The 22,500-nt window shown below is 43.5% G+C and overlaps 3 protein-coding genes across 3 annotated transcripts in view; 2 read left to right on the top strand and 1 right to left on the bottom strand.

Annotated features, from left to right (window-relative positions):
• The window catches only part of trim33l (tripartite motif containing 33, like), a 23,813-nt gene extending 23,233 nt beyond the window's left edge, over positions 1-580 (top strand). Inside the window, exon 14 of the mRNA XM_088013738.1 lies at positions 1-580. This exon is cut by the window's left edge and continues 616 nt beyond it. Within this exon, the coding sequence (XP_087869864.1) occupies positions 1-98 (98 nt within the window). The 3' untranslated portion in view covers positions 99-580.
• Positions 581-4,414: 3,834 nt separating this feature from the next.
• LOC106908340 (ras-related and estrogen-regulated growth inhibitor-like protein A) lies at positions 4,415-6,616 on the top strand. Its single transcript, XM_014974416.2, has 4 exons — positions 4,415-4,575; positions 4,751-4,804; positions 4,917-4,984; positions 5,701-6,616. Exons 1-4 carry the CDS (start codon positions 4,473-4,475, stop codon positions 6,109-6,111), a joined length of 636 nt encoding a protein of 211 aa, XP_014829902.1. The 5' UTR covers positions 4,415-4,472; the 3' UTR covers positions 6,112-6,616.
• Positions 6,617-7,102: 486 nt separating this feature from the next.
• Positions 7,103-22,500, bottom strand: part of plin6 (perilipin 6) — a 20,820-nt gene continuing 5,422 nt past the window's right edge. The window contains exons 4-9 of the mRNA XM_014974414.2: positions 20,635-20,833; positions 20,471-20,553; positions 19,582-19,819; positions 18,695-18,876; positions 10,272-10,538; positions 7,103-9,482 (exon numbers count right to left, since the gene is read on the bottom strand). Coding sequence (XP_014829900.2) covers positions 9,078-9,482; positions 10,272-10,538; positions 18,695-18,876; positions 19,582-19,819; positions 20,471-20,553; positions 20,635-20,833 — 1,374 coding nt within the window. The 3' untranslated portion in view covers positions 7,103-9,077. The remainder of the gene's footprint in view (positions 9,483-10,271; positions 10,539-18,694; positions 18,877-19,581; positions 19,820-20,470; positions 20,554-20,634; positions 20,834-22,500) is intronic.

The raw sequence follows: 22,500 nt of genomic DNA, 5'->3' as shown, positions 1-22,500 counted from the left end.
TGAAGAAGAGACTGAAGGACCTGCTGAACCTGCAGGGACCGGCTACAGCCAAGAGGCCAAAGAGCGTAAATCCTAAAGACCAGACGGATCAGATGTGAAAAATGAAACTAATTCATCATTTAAAACTTCAAACAAACATTTTTACTGCAGATATTCTGCAAGTTCTGCTTACTGGGCCGGCTCCAGTTTCTGAGTAACTGGTTTGAGTGGAACCGAAAAGGTGTGGTGGCCTGGTGTGGGTCGTGGTTCTGAGTGCCTTTAGGTTTGCTCTGTTTGCAGATCAGTTTGTTATTTATATGTGAAACTTCACAGCTTCTCTCAGGGAGAAAACAATGAAACTAAAACTAAACTTTAAACCATAAGGTTGTTTATTTTTCTGTTATGGAATTATTTTTCACATTGTTAGATTTAAAGCATTTTTCAGTTGAAATGTTTGCAGAAACCTTTGCTGATGAATCAGACTGAGCTGATTGTGACAATATTAGAAGCTTTCTCTAACATGGATCCAGTAAATTATTAAAACTGCCTTAAAAAGCCTAAACTTTAGTTGAAGAATAAAATATTTCTTTGTACAGCTGCATCTCATTGAAGCATTTCTGTTTTATGTATAATTGAGGTCCATTGATGCGGAGTACGCACCTCACTCACTATAAGCCGCACCCACAAAGTTTAAAAAATAAAAACACCCTGGAAACATACAGCCGCTGGTATCTCCACTGCTCTCGGTTTTCCACTCAATCAATCTGCTATTAAGGACGCAGCCTGGCGTCTCCGACGCCGAACCATGGATTCGTTCATACCGAGCTGTACTGCCAGATCGATAGCCTTCAACTTAGAAGCTGCATCATATGAGTTTGAAAACATTTCTCCGTCGTGCCTGCTGCTAGCATGTGGTTGTTCTAGATGAAAATCAGCAGTTTCTTCTTTGATTTCCAATTTTGACTTCCAATGATTCACTTCCTGCTACAGAGCCCCCTGGTGGTTGAAGAAAAATCCAGAGAAAAGCCCCATGGGGCTATAAGCTGCATGGTTCAAAGTGTGGGAAAAAGTAGCGTCTTAAAGTCCGAAAAATATGTAAGTTAAATGAAATCGGTATGAATATTGAAGATATCTTTACACCTTCGACTCCGTGTGGCATAAGGAGCTGATTTCAGATATAAAAGCCTCTCCGTTAATATGTGACAGGAGAAACCAGGATGAAGATTTCACTGAGAAGTGGTAGGACAACTTTCAGATGGTGTAACCATAGCAACATAGATGTAGTTCAGCTGAGATTGTAGGAACTGTGAACAGCAGCTTCCATTTTCTCCTACATCTCTAAGCTACATACTTTGTTAGCATGCTAAGTATGTAGCTTACAAACTAAATATTTTGTTGGAAAGCTAAATATTTGACTTCAACTAAAATGTACTAAATAATTAGCAAGCTTAATATTTAGCTGAGCTGCAGATTAAAGTTAAGCTCAATTTAGTTGGTGAGATTTAACTTCAAACTAGTTGGCAAGCTAAATATTTAGCTAAAAAGCTGTATACTTAGCAAGCTGAAAGCTTGGCTTCAAATTAAATGGTTGGCAAGCTCAATATTTAGTTAGCAAGCTAAATATTGAGCTTGAATGTGCCCACATTTTTTAGTTATTCTGACATACTAAAAAACCCAAATTATTGCTGCTTTTTTTGACAGTAACTTTACCAACAACACCCCGTACACCAGAGAGGAATCAAACATGTACTGGAACAGCTCTCTTCATAAAAACCAGTCCACGTTTAAAACTTGTGGGGAAACTGACTGATATTAAGTCTCACTGTTGTTTATTTTGAGAACAGAGCAGAAACCGTCATGATGAGACTTGGGTTCAGCCAACAGAGGGCAGTAGAGAGCTGTTTCTGGTGGAGTGTATTCTCACACTCCACCAGAAAGCCTCACACCCATCAGAGTTCTGGGTTCACCAAACTAAACAGAATCTGTGTATCGACGGCTTCAAACATTCAGGAGTTGGGTTTTTATATTTGAAAGCTTATAACTGATCAGAATCACTGTAAAACCATGAAATAAATTCAGCAAACTGCTGTTCTCAAGTTGAGTCACCAGAGGGCAGCACAGCGCCGCTTCTGTGTTCGGCTGCAAAACCAGGGCTGGAAAAATTTAATGTTTGGTGACAAACAGATGATTCAAATAAAACAATTTTTAAAAATATAATAACCTATCAATTTCAAGCTGTTGGTTTAGCCCAGACAGAGGATTGTATTATTTTTGTTGTCCTGCATCTAATTGCAATCTTCACTGCTAACTCCTCTAACTCGACCACAGCTGAGTTGGAAATGAACTGCTATCTTATGTCATGCAATGCAGACTCAATACAGCCACTGATTTCCACTGTGCAGCAGAAATATGTGAAAATGTCCCTGAAAAACAAATGTCCTCATTATGAGACGCACAGCAGGGCGGTCCTCATAAATATAGCGAAGCACAGGCACGTGAGGGGGCGTGGGGGGCTTGAGCACCTGCCCCTTTTGCTCCTTGCCCCCAAGTGCCCTTTTGATCAAAATTTTTTATTTTTTTTATTTCCTAAGCCCTCTTCTGACACATAACAACATGTACTACAATTATTTAGTTTTTTTTTTGTTTTTTTTTTGTACAATATAATAAGCCCTCCGGTCACCTTGTTACCTTTGACCTTTTGCCCGTGACGCATGACCCAGTTGCCTCTCCACAGTGAGATAAGGCGGCTAACTGGAGCTGAACGATCCAGATTACAGATCAGTTTTTGGTGAATTAAAACGTTTTGGTGAATAAAGTGGAGCAGACCTGCTGCTTGTCAGATGATGGAAAACGTTGAAGTCTCGTTTCTGCTTCAGCGGTTTAAGCAGAGAGGTAATGAAATGCAACAGACACTGACAGGCCTCTGTCTGCCTTTCTCTGAAGAACTACTGAGGGGAGGAGAAACTGTTCTGATCTATCATTCAGGATTTTTATCATACAGACATTAGGCTGTTGTGCTATTAGCTAGCTGCTAGCTAACGACTTTGCTAGCAAACTAAAAAGCTTCTTCCCTGTGTCGTTAATGATAGCAGTCATTCTTCAGTATCGATTATGCAGTAGGGGAACATCGCCCATCCAAAACTTATCATCTCCATAATTTATTTATGTCGGATCTTCTAATTTCCTTTGCTGCATAATGTACATTGCATTTATTCTGGCGTTAGGTAAATGTTTCTAGAAGGAGAATAGCACTTACATAAAAGTCCAACAAGGATATTCATTTAGAATTAAAAATAACTCACCCTGAATTACCATGATAGATATAATGTATGTCATTAATGAAGGGGAAAAAACTCAACACAGACTTTAAGTAAATTTAGCGTCTGGTTCACAGAGTATGAAGTTAAATACAATAAAACTGTAATCAAAACTTTTGGAATTTGAATAATTTCTTTTTTAAAAACCAAAAATGTTTTGTTTAAAACACTTATTTGTAATTAAATGACTCATTTTTGTCTGGTGAACTTAAAACGTTATTTGCCAAGCAAACTTTTATTTGCACACATCAGAAATCTTTTGTTGTGATGTTAGGCCCCGCCCACGACGTCATGTGAGAATCACCAGCAAAACTTTGAGTCACAAACAAAAACTTAGAATAACAAGAAAATATTTATGACATGTGCAAATAAGTTTGTTTTGTAAAAAAAATTTCACTTCATGAGACAAAAATGTGTGATTTTAATTTACAAAAGGTTTTTTAAGCAAAACTCAGTAGGCTTTCCTCATGGTGACATGCATTAACAATTCAACTTTTGATTTTTTTTCTGCAGCTCCACACTAAAGTTTGATGCAGCTCTGCTTTCCTGAATGGACCATCTTCATCTCCACTGCAGCAACCAGGCAGCTCTGTTTTATAGATTACAGTCACTAAAAGGTTGCATTGGGCCTTGTTTATATTTTTAATAGTGTAATTCTGTAAAGACAGAATATGTCTGGTGGTCCAGCTCTGATTTACATATCCTGCTAAACTGCAGGTTTGAATATTGCAAAACTTTCCTATAACAAAACAGACCTGCAGAAAGAAATTACTAATAAAATATCTTACATATGCATAGTGTTATGCTCTATGTAGAGATTTTCCTGAGCTTTGATTGTATATCTCAGAATTTTGTAATTTATCATCTTTTATTAAACTCTGAAAGCTGATAGGCTTCGTTAATAATCTGTCCGAGAAGGCGGTTAGATGCGGCCTTTGTTTTTGTTGAGCACCTGCCCCTTTACTGGTCTCTGCTTGGCCCTGACCTAAAACACCACCCAGTCTGGCTTCATCTGAACATCTAAGGGACCAAACATCAGAGAAGCCCAGTCGGCCAATCACAGAGCGGCTCCAGGCTGAGGCCACACCCCCGGCGCTGTATAAGAGGAGCCGACCTGCAGCCGGAGCTGCACAACCTCTACCTTCCCAGAAAAACCAGATCCAGATCCGATTCCTGATGGTGGTGGAGGTGAAGAGCCGCATGGAGGCGACGGAGGCGAACCAGCAGAGGGTGGAGACCAACATCCTGCTGCTGGGAGCGCACAGCGTGGGCAAAACCGGTGAGAAAACTTCATTTATGCTTCTGTTACAGAACATCTTCCATTAAAATTAACATCTTACAACAGTTTAAAGGTTAAAAGATGATTTTACTGTAAGATTTTTTTCTTTGTAAGCATAAAACCTAAAACTGAAGTGTTTTTTAAATCATTTTTAATGTTTCTCCTTTTTTTTCAGCTCTAACCGTCAGATTTCTGACCAGACGATTCATTGGAGAATACGGAGACATCGGTGAGACCTTCAGCTGATGTTTAGCACCAGTTCATATCTAGACTGTTTTTAATCCATTTCTGGGTTTATTTATGATCATCTAAACATTTCTTAATGTGCTTCCTGATTTTAGAGTCGATCTACAGCCGAGTCGACCGAGTCGATGGTCAGGAAATCTGCATCAACATCTGGGACTCACAGGTACGGCCTGGCTTAAAACAACATAAATGTCCAATAAAAAAATACTTTGATAGACATTTTATAGTGGATCTGTGGAGAGGCGGTGAGCAGTCAGTGTCTTACCTGCAGTATATGAAGTATGACTATTGTGATTTGCACACATTTACATTACAAATGTGCACAAATCTTTGTCTACATTTTGTTGATGTCGAAAAACACAATTTTGTGATTGCGATATTTCTTTTAAATAAATTCAGATTATGTGTGAATAAGCTGTCAAACCAGAATAAGTCATTAAAAATCCTGGCATAATTCATAATTCAGCCATGGCACAAACGCTCATTATCTTTCAACCAATCAGAGGAGACGTCAGAGTCTTATTCAGGTGTTGAAGCGACAAGCCCCGCCTACTAGGGAACAAAATTGTAGTGGGCTATTTTACAGAAGAGTTATGGATTCAAAACATTCGAATGACACAGTACAAACCATGAAGAAGACGACTTCCTGTCATCTTCTTTGTTGTTTCCACCAGTAGTCATGTCCGGCTGTTGATCATGTTTCTATACGCCTGAAAAACCACCTCTTCCCTGCGCAACAGCTTGAGTCTTTTGAAATTCCATTAAGCAGATGTATTTTCATATTTTCCATTTCCGCAATTCTATGGTTGACAGAAACACAGCTAGAGTCTAGGAATATTCAGGATGAGCACTCTGAACAAATGTCTGGTTTCTCTTCAGGCTGGCGGGAAAAGCTGCTCCTTTAGTGACAAGCAGCTGCAGTGGGCTGACGGGATGGTCCTGGTCTACGACATCTGCGACCGCGCCAGCTTCGAGGTCGTCCGCCAGCAGCTGCAGCTGATCCGCCGCAGCAGGAAGATGTCGATGGCGCCTGTTGTCATCGTGGGAAATAAACGGGACCTGCAGCACCGCCGCAGCGTCTCTGGCGAGGAGGGACACCTGCTGGCTATGACGGAGCGCTGCGGCTTCTTCGAAGTGTCGGCGGCGGAGACGTACCACGGTGTGCTGCTGGTGTTCCACCGGCTGGTCGACCTGGTCAGGGAGACGCGGGCGCTGAGGAAGAGCATGGCGGGCGTCCGAGGCATCGTCCGGAGCGTGTCGGCGGTGTTCGGGAAGAAACGGGCCGAATGAACTCGCCACAGCGTTGTTTTTACCGGTTTGGGTGAAACGAAGGCGAGACTTCCTGTCCGAGTCCTTCTGAGGCGAGTCGAGCTAGAAAAGGTTGAAAGAACGATTCTTTGTCTGAAAGTGGAAGTTGGCGAAATAAGGAAGTTGGAAATAGAAGCGCGGATGGAGAAAGAGGCGGAGGTCGGTTGAAGTCCTTCAGAGGATGGAGACGCTGCTCCAGTCTGAGGACCGGCCGCTCGCTCTGCTAACAGCTCAAAATTCAGCTGCAGAATAAATCTGATTTATTGGTGCTTGTTGTGTTTTGAGGAAACTGTCAATGAAAACAGACAGAGGACGGCCATGAGCCCTGCAGGCAGCAGGGGGCGCTAGATTCCAGTTGTTAAAAGGGTGGAAATGTTCTGTAACCTACAGAATGTGGACGGATGCTGACTGCGATCAGCCGCAAATGTTTTCATGTTTATGTTGTAAAAATATGTTTAAACCATAAATAAAATCAGCTTCCCATCCAGAGCTGTGGATATGCTTTATTTCATCACTTCTTCTCTCAGCTACAAATATTTTATTCACACAGAAACATCATGTGTGTGTGAATAAATAAAAAAAATCCCAAATATTTAAGCATATAAAGTAGAAATGAATTTTAATTCATTCCACTAAGTTTCAATAAAAACAACCTGCTAATTTCTCCAGCATGTTTTATTTCAGTTCATCTTTAAACATCCTTCCACTCACAGAAACGGCTCAACCCCTTCCTCCCATCAGATTACACCTTTAATTTATTCAACTCAGTCCAAAATGTTTTAAACTTTAATATTTGGTTTAAAGGATATTTCATTTCTTAAAACTCTTACAAAGACTGCACAGTTTTACAGAGGAATTATTCATCATTAACATAAAGGTGTTAGAGCCAGCGGTGGGCACACGTCCGCTAATCTGCCAATGCTAATAGCAGAGCTAATTTTTAGCTTAGCACTTTTGCCAACATTTAGCACACTTTGCTTCGCCAAAATAGATTTTTATTAGCTGTTTTACAAACTGTCAGTGGATAAAGCTTGACATCCGAGTTGAGGTTTTGGTTATCGACTGCTAAGAAATAAAATACACATTGATGTTCAGGCTCTTATTTTGATATCTGTTTACACAGCAGTTCTGTTTCACATCCTCCTGTCCTGTCTTTTTCCCCCAGTAACTTTATTATAAGCAAGAAACTTACAGGAATAAAATAAAATGAACAAGATCTAAATATCTAAAGGCATTGTAGAACATGTAAGGCATTTATAATTTGAATTGGATTTGGTGCTTTTGCTAAATACAGTGTTTCTGAAGTGCTTTACTGTTAGCAGAACTAGCTTTTCAGTTAGGGGTGCCCACCACAGGTTGGAGTTAAAATAAAGCATAATGAATAAATACTGATAAATTCATAATAAAATTCAGACACAATGAATCCCAGAGGATCGGCTCGTCCCTCAAGCTTAAATTCTGCTTCTTTTGAAAAACAACCAAGATTTACATTGTGATGGCTAAAGCTGCTCTTTGGATCTAGTTTTGAGATGTAGGAGGCGTCCCACCAGGCTGTGTACTCGGCCCACTTCTAACACTCAGATTCCATGATCCAGATAAACATTGTAGAGTAAAAGGGGATTACCACAGAGAGCCTCGATCGAGAAACGACACAGTCCTGTTGAAAATCCAGGTTTTATGAGCTTCAGTATTCAGTCTTCTTGGATTCAGAACTAATATCAGTTATAGTGAATAATAATCTAAGCTCTTCTAGTTACATTTTTCTGATATTTGCGTATTTTACCTTTAGCCAGTTTGCAGAAATGTCACAAAATATCTCAAACCTTAAAGGAAACAGTCAGGAGAAAAGAAATTCACAGTTTTACGTTTGACTCATCAACACCTGGATAGAAACTACGGAAGAGGATTAGGGCCAATGAAATACAAAAATGAATTTGACTTTTGACTCACAATGTTGATGTTAAGGCAGCAACCAGATTCAATTAGAAGCAAGTAAAGCAGGAGGAGAATTTACTTTCTGTAGGAACATGTCAGATTTAAGTTTTATGTGGCTGATGAAAGCCAGAATTCTGAGAGTTGTGAAAAACATTCCCTAAAAATCAGAATTCAGAATTGAAGTTGAAATTCTGACAAAATAATTTTTGGATTAAACTCAACTAGGTGATGAAAAAAATCCCCTAAAGTTCAGAATTCTGGGAAGATTCAGAGAGAGAAAAAAGCAACAACAAACAAAAGAGACACGAAAAGAAAATTGATTTCTGAGAAAAAAAAATCCCCTAGTCAGTATTTTGAGGAAAATAAAGTCATATTATTTCTCTTGTTTTTCAGTGGCCTTAATCCTCTTCAGCGAGGAACTGTTGAGGGAAGATGCCAAATGAAATGCATGATGACAAAAAACATTTCTGCTGTAGAAAACATCTAAGCTGGGCTAAAATCTCCCAAATTTTAACGGAGTACCGAGTTTCTGTTCTGAGGAAACTAGAAGTAGAACTTGGTGGTGGCAGCATCATGATGTGGGACTGTTATTCTTCTTCGTGGACAGTCAGTTTGAATCCAAGCCTTCGGGTGTCAGGCTAGAGAGATGAAGTCGCAAGATTAAGAAAATGGCGTTGATAATATTTCTGCATCATAAAGAACCTGCGCTTCAGCAGGACTGTGTACTTTCTACCTCCGCTGCGCAGACAAAAGCTCTGTGGTCGGATATTTCTGGGGTTTCTCTCGGTGAACGGGTTTGTGTGAAGCAGAATTGCAGCATCAGTGACTGAGCGCTAATTTGGTGACGCCTCTGCGGTTCAGCGCGAACGCGCAAACCAGCACCAGCCGAGGCAGAGACGTGTCGTCGTCGTGGGATGCGGGGGGGCGCCGTGACGCATCGGGAGGCGGACTCGGCGGACTCGGCGGACTCGGCTGACGTGGCTGAGTCACTTCGAACCGCAGGCGGTGGGTGTTTAAGAGTCGTCTGTTTCCGTGACGATGGCGGCGCCGTCGCTGGAGTTGGGGCTCAGGTACTCCAAGGCCTTCTGGCTCTGGGCCACGAACTGTTTGAGCGGCGTGAGCAGCAGCTCGGTGGCGGACGGTCGTCGGAGGGCGTTGCCTTCGGAAGGGTGGGCCGCCCCGTCCATCTCCGGGGTGGAAGGCTCCTTGGTGCTGGAGCGCCGCCCGTTGGGCGGGTCGGGACTTTGGGGGCCACCAGCAGCCCGGGTGGTGCGGGAGTAGATGCTGCGACGGCGGCGAGGGCGGCCGTCCATTGCCTTGAGGAACAGGCTGTTAGCCGAGCTACGGCGCGATGAGCTGTCTGAGAAATCCTCCTTGTTCAGGAAGTCCTCCACCTGCTGAGGCGACGGCTGCTCCAGCTGGGACACACAGAACAGGAGTTAATGCTACACGACATGAGGACGCTTTGAGTCCAAACACAACGCCTGCAGGGCGACTCAGGACGTCCCTTCCTGTCAACCATCACCTGTTGTCTGGAAGGAGTCAGCCAGAGTTCTAGAGAAATGTTGGCAAGAAGAAACATCTCTGCAGTTAGCCAGACGAAATATGATGTGTCCTGAAGTAGCTCCTATGTCCTGGATCTGGGAATGATCTCACTCCAAACCAAATCCCAAATGAAAATCCAAAACCAGAGGCATTTGGTAGCTATTACACTCAGTTACAAAGCTAACCACTGTTAGCATTACTATAAACCAGCAACAGTCTCCAGTCCATCATAGGACAACACAGAAACCAATTAACCTAACAGTCAAGTATTTGGACTGTGGGAGGAAGACGGAGTACCCTGTGAGAACCCACCATGCACAAGAAGATAGCTAGCTAAATATTTAGCTTCAAACATGATCTGTTGTTTTTTGGTGTCTGTTTGCCTACTTCAAGTTGTCAATCAGGTCCTGTTAAAATGATTTCTTTGGTCTCCATGTCTGGTAGTAAACAGAGCAGCTGAAATGTATTAAAATGTCCATTTAATCATGATTCAACACGGGAGAAATGACTTTTTAACAAAGGCCAGGTGGGTCTGTCTGACCAATGTTTCTCTCTTAATTAGCAGCATGTTTCCAGGTGTGTGTTTGGTGTGTTTCCAGGTGTGTGTCCGGTGTGTTTCCAGGTGTGTGTCCGGTGTGTTTCCATGTGTGTGTCAGGCGTACCATGCTGTAGAGCGGCGTGGTGTTGATCAAGAACTGCAGCAGGATCTTGGAGAGCTCCTGCAGGTCGTGGAGCAGCTGCTGGATCTGAACTGGCAGTTCTCGGACCTGTTGAATTGGGCTCAGCTGGGCCAACATGGCCGCTCGCTCCACCAGCTCCCTCAGTGTGGCCTCTCTCAGACTCTCTGCGCGGAACAACAGCGCCACCAGGAGGCTCTGGAAGTACTGCAGCAGCTCACCTGTTAACTCCAGGACCCGAGTCAGACCCACCTGCAGGGACCAGATAAGTTAGAGGATTCACTCAGCTTTCTGTCCTAAGAGATCCAAAATGCATTTTGGGAAATGTAGTTTAGTTAAATAAAAACCTTTAAAGGAACAAAAATATAATTTCTTTTAACTTATTTGGTAATAATTAAAAACAAAACTCGCTGAAAAGGTTGAACAGACAGATGATTTATGAAAAGTTGAGTTTACTAAAAATTAAAACAATTATACTTGGATTAAAAATCTGATATGATGAAGGTTTTATTATTTTATTGATCCTAAAACTGAGAGTTGATCAGAGGAGACGATGGAATCTATTTGTAAAGTGAGATAGTCAAAATTAACGACAATAATTTGGGTTATTTAGTCATAAAAGAAAAACAGGGGCTTCATTTTTCAAAGTCATATTTTTATAACATTTTTCATTTATAAATACCTCAGCTTCAAACTAAATGTTTAGCTAGCAAGCTAAAGACTTTGCTTTGTGTTCTGTGAGTTTGCGTGTGAGCGCACAACGTTCTTCATGTTTGCGTGCCAGAAAACACAAAGCTGAGCTCTGATTGGATTCATCAGACCCGTCAGCAATCTGGATCAGCTGTAGGCGCTTATTCCGATGACCCGTGCGGTTCTGATCCGAGGCCAGCTTCCCAGGAGGCACCGGAGGAGAAGACCTGGACCGGAACCAAGTCCCAGCTGGCAGCGGATCCCGACACGTGAGGACAGCAGAGGACGCCGCTCCGCAGGAGGGACGGGGACAACAATGGCTTCCTTCTGTCACAGAGATCCAGGAACGCTCCTGACATGAAGCATGATGGGAAATATTAACTCCACTCAGCTCTGAGGGTCACACAGAAAAACTAAATATACAGTCCTCTGATTAACACAGAGCCAGAGTGGAATGGGAAGGGTCAAAGGTCACCTCCACACCACCTGAAGTCCAACATCCTTCAGAGAGGAAAACACCTCAGCAGGTTCAGCCCAAGAATCTAAGAGCCTCAGATAGAAGGTCAAAGGTCATGAAGCTCATCCAGTATGGCTGCTTGGTTCTCTACAAACAAGATGGCCGCCAGACTGAGGTTAGCAATGCGGTACCTGGATGATGGACATCCAGGTGGACGATGTCTTCTGGACAGAGGAGAGCAGAGTGGACACGATGGACAGAACCAGACAGACAGCAGGAGGTTCTGCCGGGTCACATGGGCTTTTGGAGCTGAAGGTTTTCTCTGTTGGTCGCCGGGTCGGTTCTGGGACACTCCCGGGCCTTCCTCAGGTATTTGGGTTGCAGCGAGGCAGCGGACCGGGACCTCTGACTTGCTGACACACAATCGGACCGCCACGTGATGAAACAAAGAGCTGGAGCAACATGTTGCCGTGGCGATTGGTCCTTGTTAGCGGAGCGGCGTCCTGCTGTTCTTCCTCTACAGAAACGTGAGCAGAACAATGCTCTGCTAACCGGGTCGATCTGGAGCCAAACCAGAACCACCTACAGAACCAGCGCTGTCTCGCTGATGTTTACGGCTGGAGGAACCGGTTTGATCCATCATGTGTTGTTTTTCTGACATCCTGTTGATCTCCAGCTGATAACTGGCTGATTTTGTTTTTATTGTGTCGTCTGATGCGAGAGCGAAGGAAATAAAATGAAAGAGTCGTTTCTTTTGTAACTGCTGTCTCTGAGCAGCTGACTCTCAGGCTGTTGGAAACTCTCGACCTTAAACAAACCCGCAGGATCGGCTCAAACCGGGTCTCCAAGCTGGAGTCGCATGATTTCAGGGCGTCTCTGTTTTCACCTGCAGAGGGAAACCTACTCTGTGTCTTTATTCCTGACTCTGGTTCCCGTTTGCAAATAAACTCACTCATCTGGACAGTCCAGGCTGTTTTCTCACCTGGTAGACTCGGTTCCACTGGGAACCCAAATGCCAGCATTTTCATTTTCAGAGGCTGCAGTTTGCTTTCAGTTGTCAGATGATCCAAACCAAATGAAAAACCTGTTCCCCTCCTGGCCTGTGGGGGCGCCACACCAAAAACTGAGGAAAATGACGCGAAAACCTCTGAAGACACTGAGAGCAACTTCCTACTTCACCAAATGGAAACTAAATGGAGGCGTCAGATTTTAGCAGTTGGAGGATTTCTCTTTAGTCTTTGGCTAAAGACCAGGAGCCATTTCTGCTGCTAGCGCTAGGCTAGCACGTTAGCTTTGGTTGTATTTACCCAGAATGCCCTGTGCTGTAGTCCACTTCCTGCTTTTGAAGCGGTCTCCAATCCACTTGGCGTTCATATTCAAACCGAACTCCGACCGAGGTTTGGAGGACCAGAGGTCAGAGGTCGATAAGCATTCAGACCTCACCAACCAACCTGGACTTTGACTAGACAGACGGACTGGAGTTGGATTAAATCGGACTGAACAGCGCTGCTGTGAATGAACCCAAAGACTCGTGTCTGAATCCTTCCTGTTCGGCCTGAACGCCTTTTCTCTCATTCATCAATAGAAAAACGTTTGGCGAGCCACGGGACACCTCAGGGATGAGTGCTCAGTCCACTGCTGCTGGTGCTGTTCGCGTTGAAGAAAAGCCCGATTATTAAATTAGCTGATGGTGCCGTAGAGCTGGGACTGTACTGTACACGCAAAGTACCTTCAAAATACTCTCTGGACCCAAGGCGACCCAAAATATCATGTACAAACCGGATTCCAAAAAAGTTGGGACACTAAACAAATTGTGAATTAAAACTGAATGCAATGATGTGGAGATGGCAAATGTCAATATTTTATTCGTAATAGAACATAGATGGCAGATCAGAAGGTTAATCTGCGTAAATGTAACATTTTAAAGGAAAAATATGTTGATTCAAAAGTTCAGTATCTACAAATCCCAAAAAAGTTGGAACAAGTAGCAATAAGTGGCTGGAAAAAGGAAATTGAACAAATAAACAGCTGGAAGACCAATTAACACTAATTAGGTCAATTGACAACATGACTGGGTATAAAAAGAGCTTCTTAGAGAGTCAGTGTCTCTCTGAAGCTGAGATGGTGAGAGGATCACCGATTCCACCAGTGTTGCGTTGAAAGATAGTGCAGCAATACCAGAATGGTGTTACCCAGCGTAAAGACTTTTATCATCATCAACCGAGCATAGCATCATCAAAAGATTCAGAGAATCTGGAACAATCGCTGTGCGTACGGGTCAAGGCCGTAAAACTACTGGATGCTGATGATCTCTGGGCCCTTAAACGTCTCTGCACCTCAAACAGGAATGTCAAGGAAACAACAGCCTGGGCTCAGGAATACTTCCAGAAAGCATCGTCAGTGAACACAATCCACTGTGCCATCCGCCGCTGCCAGCTGAAACTCTACAGAGCAAAGAGGAAGCCATTTCTAAGCTCCACAAGCTCAGCCGTTTGCACTGGGCCAGGAGTCATTTAAAATGGAGGGAGGCAAAATGGACGACTGTTCTGTGGTCAGATGAGTCACGATTTGAAGTTCTGGGACTGGGACGCCATGTCATCCGGACCAGAGAGGACAAGGATAACCCAAGCTGTTATCAACGCTCCGTTCAGAAGCTGCATCACTGATGGTCTGGGGTTGGATGAGAGCTGGTGGCCTGGGCAGCTTGCATGTCTGGAAAGGCACCGTTAATGCAGAGATCTATGTTCAGGTTCTAGAACAACATGCTCCCATCTAGACGTCGTCTCTTTCAGGGAAGACCCTGCATTTGTCAACAAGATAATGCCAGGCCACATTCTGCAGCAATCACAGCATCATGGTAGGAGAAGGATCCGGGTGCTGAAATGTCCAGATCTGCACCTATAGAGAACCTTTGGTGCATCATAAAGAGGAAGGTGCCACAAAGAGGCCCAAGACGACTGAACAGTTAGAGGCCTGTATCAGACATGAATGCAGAGCATTCCTATTTCTAAACTTGAGACTCTGGTCTCCTCTGTCCCCAGACGTCTGAGTGTTGAAAGAAGAAGGGGAGACGCCACAGAGTGGGAAAAATGGCTTTGTCCAACTTTTTTGGAATCTGGTTTGTAGTAAAAACGCTCCTAAAAGTTTTTTTCAAAACAGTTACTCAAGTAAAGTGTAAGTAGATGGATGGAATAAAGCAGAAACAGAAGAAGGTTCCAGTTCTGGCTGATTTGGACCTTCTGGAGAATCTTTCTGGGACAGAACCAGAACATGTTGGGTTTTAGCTCCAGCATGGGAACAGATCCAGACTCAACATCTGTCTGCTGACCCCTGGATCCGCCCTCATGTAAAGCAGCAGTGTGTGCCGTCCCAGCGGGCCGCACCGCCAGCTTCCTGCCGGCCGTTATCGCAGAGATCGGCTCGGACGCTGCGAGCGGCACGTAGGCAGAGCTGGGCACCGTCAGACCCGTTATCGGACCCGGCTGCTCTGCCTGCAGGCGCCGTCTGAACGCGGCACTACGTGGAAAAATGAGCAGAACCAGCTGATAGTCATCTGAGTTCAAAAATAAAAGCCATCAGGATCCTCTGGCCTGTAAGAAAACACGTTTTATCACTTTAAATCCAGGCGTTTCGACATTTCTGCAGAACCTTTGGGGGAATGATGCAATATTTTTAGTTTTTTTTCCTCTTTGAATAAAAAATTCTAAAAATATTTTTGCTAGAAAACTAAAATGTTTGTAAAAGTGCAGTGTCTTCATGTTTCTAAATTATTTGGACAAATGGTTTTTGGAGCAAAACTTTCTGAAATAATCATCGAAGCTGGATTTACTGGAGCCAGTTTTCCATCAAAGAAAAATATTCTACCAATGCAAATTACAATAATCCATATTTATTCCCAAACAACTGTACTATAACTTCATAATTTCAAATAATTTTTATTCATAAAAATATCACACAATATTCAATTGATAAAAGACTGATTCCACATAAAGTCCAATGCAAAACACAATTATATATCAAAAAAGCTTCAGATGAAAAACTGGATTTATTCAGATTATCTTGTCTCATCTGCTGCAGTTTGTTACTTTTTTATTTTTTTTAAATTATTTTTGAAACATTTTTTGGTTGTTCTACATTTGTTCAGGAATATCAGCTTAATTATTGGAAAGGTTTTGATTCTGAAAAAAGGCCAAAGTATTTAATTTTTTCCTACCAACATTTCATGCAGCTCAGGCTGGAAGGATCAGAATGATCAGAAGGGATCAGAAGGATCAGAAGGATCAGAATGATCAGAAAGGATCAGAAGGGATCAGAATGATCAGAATGATCAGAAGGATCAGAATGATCAGAAGGGATCAGAAGGATCAGAAGGATCAGAATGATCAGAAGGGATCAGAAGGATCAGAATGATCAGAAGGATCAGAATGATCAGAAGGGATCAGAAGGATCAGAATGATCAGAAGGGATCAGAAGGATCAGAAGGATCAGAAAGGATCAGAAGGGATCAGAATGATCAGAAAGGATCAGAAGGATCAGAAAGATCAGAATGATCAGAATGATCAGAAAGGATCAGAAAGGATCAGAAGGGATCAGAATGATCAGAAGGGATCAGAAGGGATCAGAAAGGATCAGAATGATCAGAAAGGATCAGAAGGGATCAGAATGATCAGAAAGGATCAGAAGGATCAGAAAGATCAGAATGAACAGAAGGATCAGAAGGGATCAGAAAGGATCAGAAGGATCAGAATGATCAGAAGGGATCAGAAGGGATCAGAAAGGATCAGAAAGGATCAGAAAGGATCAGAAGGGATCAGAATGATCAGAAGGGATCAGAAGGGATCAGAAAGGATCAGAAAGGATCAGAAAGGATCAGAAGGGATCAGAAGGGATCAGAAAGGATCAGAAGGGATCAGAATGATCAGAATGAACAGAATGAACAGAAGGATCAGAAGGGATCAGAAAGGATCAGAAGGATCAGAATGATCAGAAAGGATCAGAAGGATCAGAAAGATCAGAATGATCAGAAGGGATCAGAAGGGATCAGAAGGGATCAGAATGATCAGAAGGGATCAGAAAGGATCAGAAAGGATCAGAAGGGATCAGAATAATCAGAAGGATCAGAATGATCAGAAAGGATCAGAAGGATCAGAAAGGATCAGAAGGATCAGAAGGATCAGAAAGGATCAGAGAGGATCAGAAGGATCAGAAAGGATCAGAAAGGATCAGAAAGGATTAGAAGGATCAGAACGATCAGAACAATCAGAACGGATCAGAAGGGATCAGAAGGGATCAGAAGGGATCAGAAAGGATCATAAAGGATCAGAATGATCAGAAAAGATCAGAAAGGATCAGAAGGATCAGAATGATCAGAAAGGATCAGAAGGGATCAGAATGATCAGAAAGGATCAGAAGGATCAGAAAGATCAGAATGATCAGAAAGGATCAGAAGGGATCAGAAGGGATCAGAAAGGATTAGAAGGATCAGAAGGGATCAGAAGGGATCAGAATGATCAGAAAGGATCAGAAAGGATCAGAAGGGATCAGAAGGATCAGAAGGGATCAGAATGATCAGAATGATCAGAAGGATCAGAAAGGATCAGAAGGATCAGAAAGGATCAGAACGATCAGAACGATCAGAAAGGATCAGAAGGGATCAGAAGGGATCAGAATGATCAGAAAATATCAGAAAGGATCAGAAGGGATCAGAATGATCAGAACGATCAGAACGATCAGAAAGGATCAGAATGATCAGAAGGGATCAGAAAGGATCAGAAGGGATCAGAATGATCAGAAGGGATCAGAAGGATCCGTCCAGAACAGAGCCAAACCCTGAAGTTCCTCCAGAGTCCTGAGACATTTCAGGACGTTCAGAGATACAAACATTTCTGCTGATCTCCAGGGACGAACCTTAAATCAGGCTGATGGTTCCAATCCCACCATCGATCTCACCTGCTTTATTCCGGGTTTCAGTCTGAGCTTTTAATGAGACGAAACATGAAATATCTCTGTGACGTTAAATGTATGTTAAAATGTAGAAATACATGTTTGATGATTTTTCATGGCAGCCTCAGGATTTGGTCAAACGTTTCTTCCTAAAGCCGTTTATGGTGAAATGAGTCTGACTGGTTCTGATCCGGTCTGGTTTCTCTTCTAGATCCTCTCTGGACTTCAGCTCCTCTGCAGACGGGTTTGGGTTTGGTTCTGGATGTTTTTAATTATTTTCTGGCCTCCAACATTGAAAGCATTAAAACCCAGAATGTATTTTCCTGCAGGAAAGGTTCTGGTTCTGGTTCTGACTGTTTAGATGTGTTTGTTCTGCCTCTCAGCCCATCAGTCGGTCCAACGTCCTCAGGGAGCGGCCGGGTCACGTCTCCCCGTCTGTTTGTTGCTGCAGGGTGTGTGTGTGTGTGTCCTGAACTTCAGATCTTTATCTCTGGAGGACAGAACGGCTGCTCAGAGCCTCGTCTTATCTGCAGTTTTCTGACCTCCTGAATATAGAAATATGAGCTGGGAACATAAACCAGATTCTTCTGAGATGATAAACTCAGAACGAAATATTTCCACGTTTTCTTTTAACATCTTCATTAATTTTCTGCTCGTTGTTATTGCTAATTAAAAAAGGCTAAACAATGGGAAAAATTAACCTTATTATTAATGAATAATAATAATAATAATAATAATAATAATAATAATGCAATAATTGTAATTATTATAGCTATTATAATTATTATTTTATTGTTAAAAATATTTATCGTAGCCATAACAATAGAATCAGTATTATTTTATTAATTTTACAATAATAAAATAATTTATCAAAAATGAAATATTTATTGATTAATATCAATAGTAAGAAATTATTATTACTATTAATATCACTGTAAATATGTTGAATTTTGTTACTGTTAGTTAAAATATAGTTGATATTCTTACAATAACAGTAATTATTATTTTAGTAGATCAGTTTTAATAAAATGATTTTCTCATTTCTTTAACAGCAGCAGGAACGTGGCTGAAGTTTACGACTGGGAATGAACGCATCACCACAGATAAGCTGGAGTAGTTTTAGCTGAAACCGTCCAGAACCAGAACCACTGGACTGAACCTGGACCAGGAATCACTAATGAAGCAACAGTGCCATCTAGTGGCAAGAAAAACTTTGAAATCACTTTGATGTTTAATTTGATGTAAATATTTGTGTTTTTTTGTTCTGAAATGAATGTTTCAGCTTTAAATGATGATTCCTGTGGAAGTCCTGCCTCACCTGCTCAGCGGCGCCCCCCAGTGTCCGGGCGGCTCCCTGCAGCTGCTCCCTGGCCTTCAGCATTCGGTGATACAGCTGCAGGCTGAGGGTCAGCAGCAGACTGCGGACTCTGGTCCAGAGGCCCGGCTCGTCTCCGTCATCCTCATCCTCGTACTGCTGGACCTTCATCTCCCACTCCCGGCCTGAAGGACAACAGAAACGCCAGAATCTCTCTACGGGTCCGCCCGGTTTCCAACCGGAACCTGGGTGGACCCAAACACACTCCTCTTCCCCATGAAGGCCATCTCTGTAGCTGAGCTTTCTGTTTACCAGCTTCCTTCATTTGTTCAGCTTTAAAATCCGTCCATAGATGGTGGCGGCCATCTTTACTGCTGTAAGCACAATGCTGCGGCGGCCATCTTTACTGCCATAAAAAGATCACATTTCTGATTTTCCATCTAATATAAAAAACACATAAAACAGAATCCTTTGATCTCCATGACAACCATTCAGCTGTGAAAAAAACAAACAAAAAACGCCTGGGTGGACTTAGCCCCGCCTCCGAGGCACAGCTCCTCCCCCACTTCGCTCCTTCAGACTAACCAGAAGCAATTAGCACCTGCTGAGCTCATTATAGGAGCTGCTGCTCCTGGAGGCGGAGCTTCAGAGGCAGCAGGAGTTTTTAAAGAGACAGAGGCCCAATTTCAAGGTGTTTAATCAACAGGGGGCAGCAGAAACTGTTTTTCACACAATAAAACTTGGAGTTGGATTCAGTAAAACTGTAAGTGGTTTTAGTTGTTGGTATTTGACGGGGTCTGATTGGTTTCTCAGCTGCACAGTTAATAAATCAGAAGTTTAAATGTTTAAATTGTGGTTTTATTAAGAGGGAGGATCTGGCTGGTACTCACGCAGTGTAGGAGGGAGGGGTAAGTAGAAGGCGGCTGAGTCCTCCAGGAGACTCAGGACGTTGTCCAGCCCCGCCGCGGCCGCCTGCCCCACCTGCGTTTCCTGCAGCTGCCGTCCGGCCGTCCGGACCGAGTCAGAGGCTCGCTCCAGCTGGTCCAGAGCTCCGTCCAGGCTGTCCACCACCCACACCTGGACATCATCCAGAGTCAAAAAGAAGGCGTCCTTCAAGTGAGTCATCACCTGAGGACGGAGACAGTAATTTTAAGTCCGGGACAGCTGCTGATCCGCAGCTAAGATTGGAGCTATTTCTTTGGTTTGTGCTTTAGCACTTTTGCTAACTTTGAAAACATTTAGTTATCAAAAGTCATTCCAAAGAATCACTTCCTGAAAGCCAAACCGCAAAGCAAGATGTGTAATAACACATGTGGCCCTGTGGAGGGCGATATAACGCATGTTGTGTCATTGACATCCAACAGGTATCAGTATCGTAAAATTAGCGTTTTAGCATTAGTTTCCACTAATCACTATGTCAATGTAGCATTTTAGCGTTAATGTTTGCTAATTACTCTGTTAATCTAGTTAGCTTCCTCATATTACTGTCTTAATGCATCACTTTAGCATTAGCTTCTGCTACCTACTATGTTGGTGCATAGCTATAGCATTAGTGGGACTATGTTTGTTGTTAGCCCTTTAGGATTAGCACAGCTAACGTTTTAGCTTGCTGTCTTCTTGCTCATTTCTTATTTAGCTCTGATCTCAGCAGCATCTCCGGCTCTGGAGCATTTCAGAGTGTTACTGCCTGACCCGAGTTGGTTTAAACCAACAGCAGCAGTGTGAGTTTTACGAAGGCTCGCTCTGCTCCTGATCTCCAGCAGGTTCTGGAGAACTCACCTCCTCTGTGGACTGGTTCAGGATGGGAAACGTCCTCTCCAGACTGTCCAGACCAGTCAGAGCCAACCTGTTGGCGAGGTCGACTGGAGAAGACACGATTACAGTCAGAGAAACCAGTTCATGGGCTTCATGCGTCCAAACAGAACCAACAGAACCGGGCTCACTCTGGGGCTCCAGACTCTGGAGGAGGGGCGTGGCCCGTCTCAGGGCTTCCTCAGACACGCCGCGAACTCCGACCTCTGCCACGCCCCCCACAAGGCCCAGCAGGGGGTAGCGCTCTTTGACCCCGGAGAGGAGGGAAGACACGGACTGGAACACGGACTGGACCAGAGGCAGATGGGAGGCTCTGAGCAGGGCGCTGGCCTGAAACGGGTCAGAGAGCCGTGACAGCAAGAACCAGAACCACAGGTACAGAACTGGAACCAGAACTGGAACCAGACATAAGGAACCGGAACCAGAACTGGAACCAGAGATATGGAACCGGAACCAGAACCACGGGTTCTACCATCCATCCATCCATCATCCATTCATCCATCCATCATCCATCCATCATCCATCCATCCATCCATCATACATCCATCATCCATCCATCATCCATCATCCATCCATCATCCATCCATCATACATCCATCATCCATCCATCATCCATCCATCATCCATCCATCCATCATCCATCCATCATCCATCCATCCATCATCCATCTGTCCATCCATCCATCCGTCCATCATCCATCTGTCCATCATCCATCCATCCATCCATCATCCATCTGTCCATCATCCATCCATCCATCATCCATCCATCCATCCATCCATCCATCCATCATCCATCCATCCATCCATCCATCATCCATCCATCATCCGTCTATCCATCATCCATCCATCATCCATCCATCATCCATCCATCCATCATCCATCCATCATCCATCTGTCCATCATCCATCTGTCCATCATCCATCCATCCATCCATCCATCATCCATCCATCATCCATCATCCATCCATCATCCATCTGTCCATCATCCATCTGTCCATCATCCATCCATCCATCATCCATCCATCCATCCATCCATCCATCCATCCATCCATCCATCCATCCATCCATCCATCCATCCATCCATCCATCATCCATCCATCATCCATCTGTCCATCATCCGTCCATCCATCCATCCATCCATCCATCATCCATCCATCATCCATCCATCATCCATCCATCATCCATCTGTCCATCATCCATCCATCCATCATCCATCCATCCATCATCCATCCATCATCCATCCATCCATCATCCATCCATCATCCATCCATCCATCATCCATCTGTCCATCCATCCATCATCCATCCATCCATCATCCATCCATCCATCCATCCATCCATCCATCCATCATCCATCCATCATCCATCCATCATCCATCCATCCATCCATCCATCATCCATCCATCCATCATCCATCCATCATCCATCTGTCCATCATCCGTCCATCCATCCATCCATCCATCATCCATCCATCATCCATCCATCATCCATCTGTCCATCATCCATCCATCCATCATCCATCCATCCATCATCCATCCATCATCCATCCATCATCCATCCATCATCCATCCATCCATCATCCATCCATCATCCATCCATCATCCATCCATCCATCCATCCATCCATCCATCCATCCATCATCCATCCATCCATCATCCAACCATCCATCCATCCATCATCCATCCATCCATCATCCATCTGTCCATCATCCGTCCATCCATCCATCCATCCATCCATCATCCATCCATCATCCATCTGTCCATCATCCATCCATCCATCATCCATCCATCCATCATCCATCCATCATCCATCCATCCATCATCCATCTGTCCATCATCCATCCATCCATCCATCATCCATCCATCCATCATCCATCCATCATCCATCCATCCATCCATCCATCCATCCATCATCCATCCATCATCCATCCATCCATCATCCATCCATCATCCATCCATCCATCCATCCATCATCCATCCATCATCCATCCATCCATCATC

The sequence above is a fragment of the Poecilia mexicana genome, unplaced genomic scaffold (genome assembly GCF_051168715.1).
Source record: "Poecilia mexicana isolate PSO_F unplaced genomic scaffold, ASM5116871v1 scaffold_16, whole genome shotgun sequence".
Lineage (NCBI taxonomy): Eukaryota > Metazoa > Chordata > Actinopteri > Cyprinodontiformes > Poeciliidae > Poecilia > Poecilia mexicana.
This window is presented reverse-complemented; position numbering and strand designations above follow the sequence as displayed.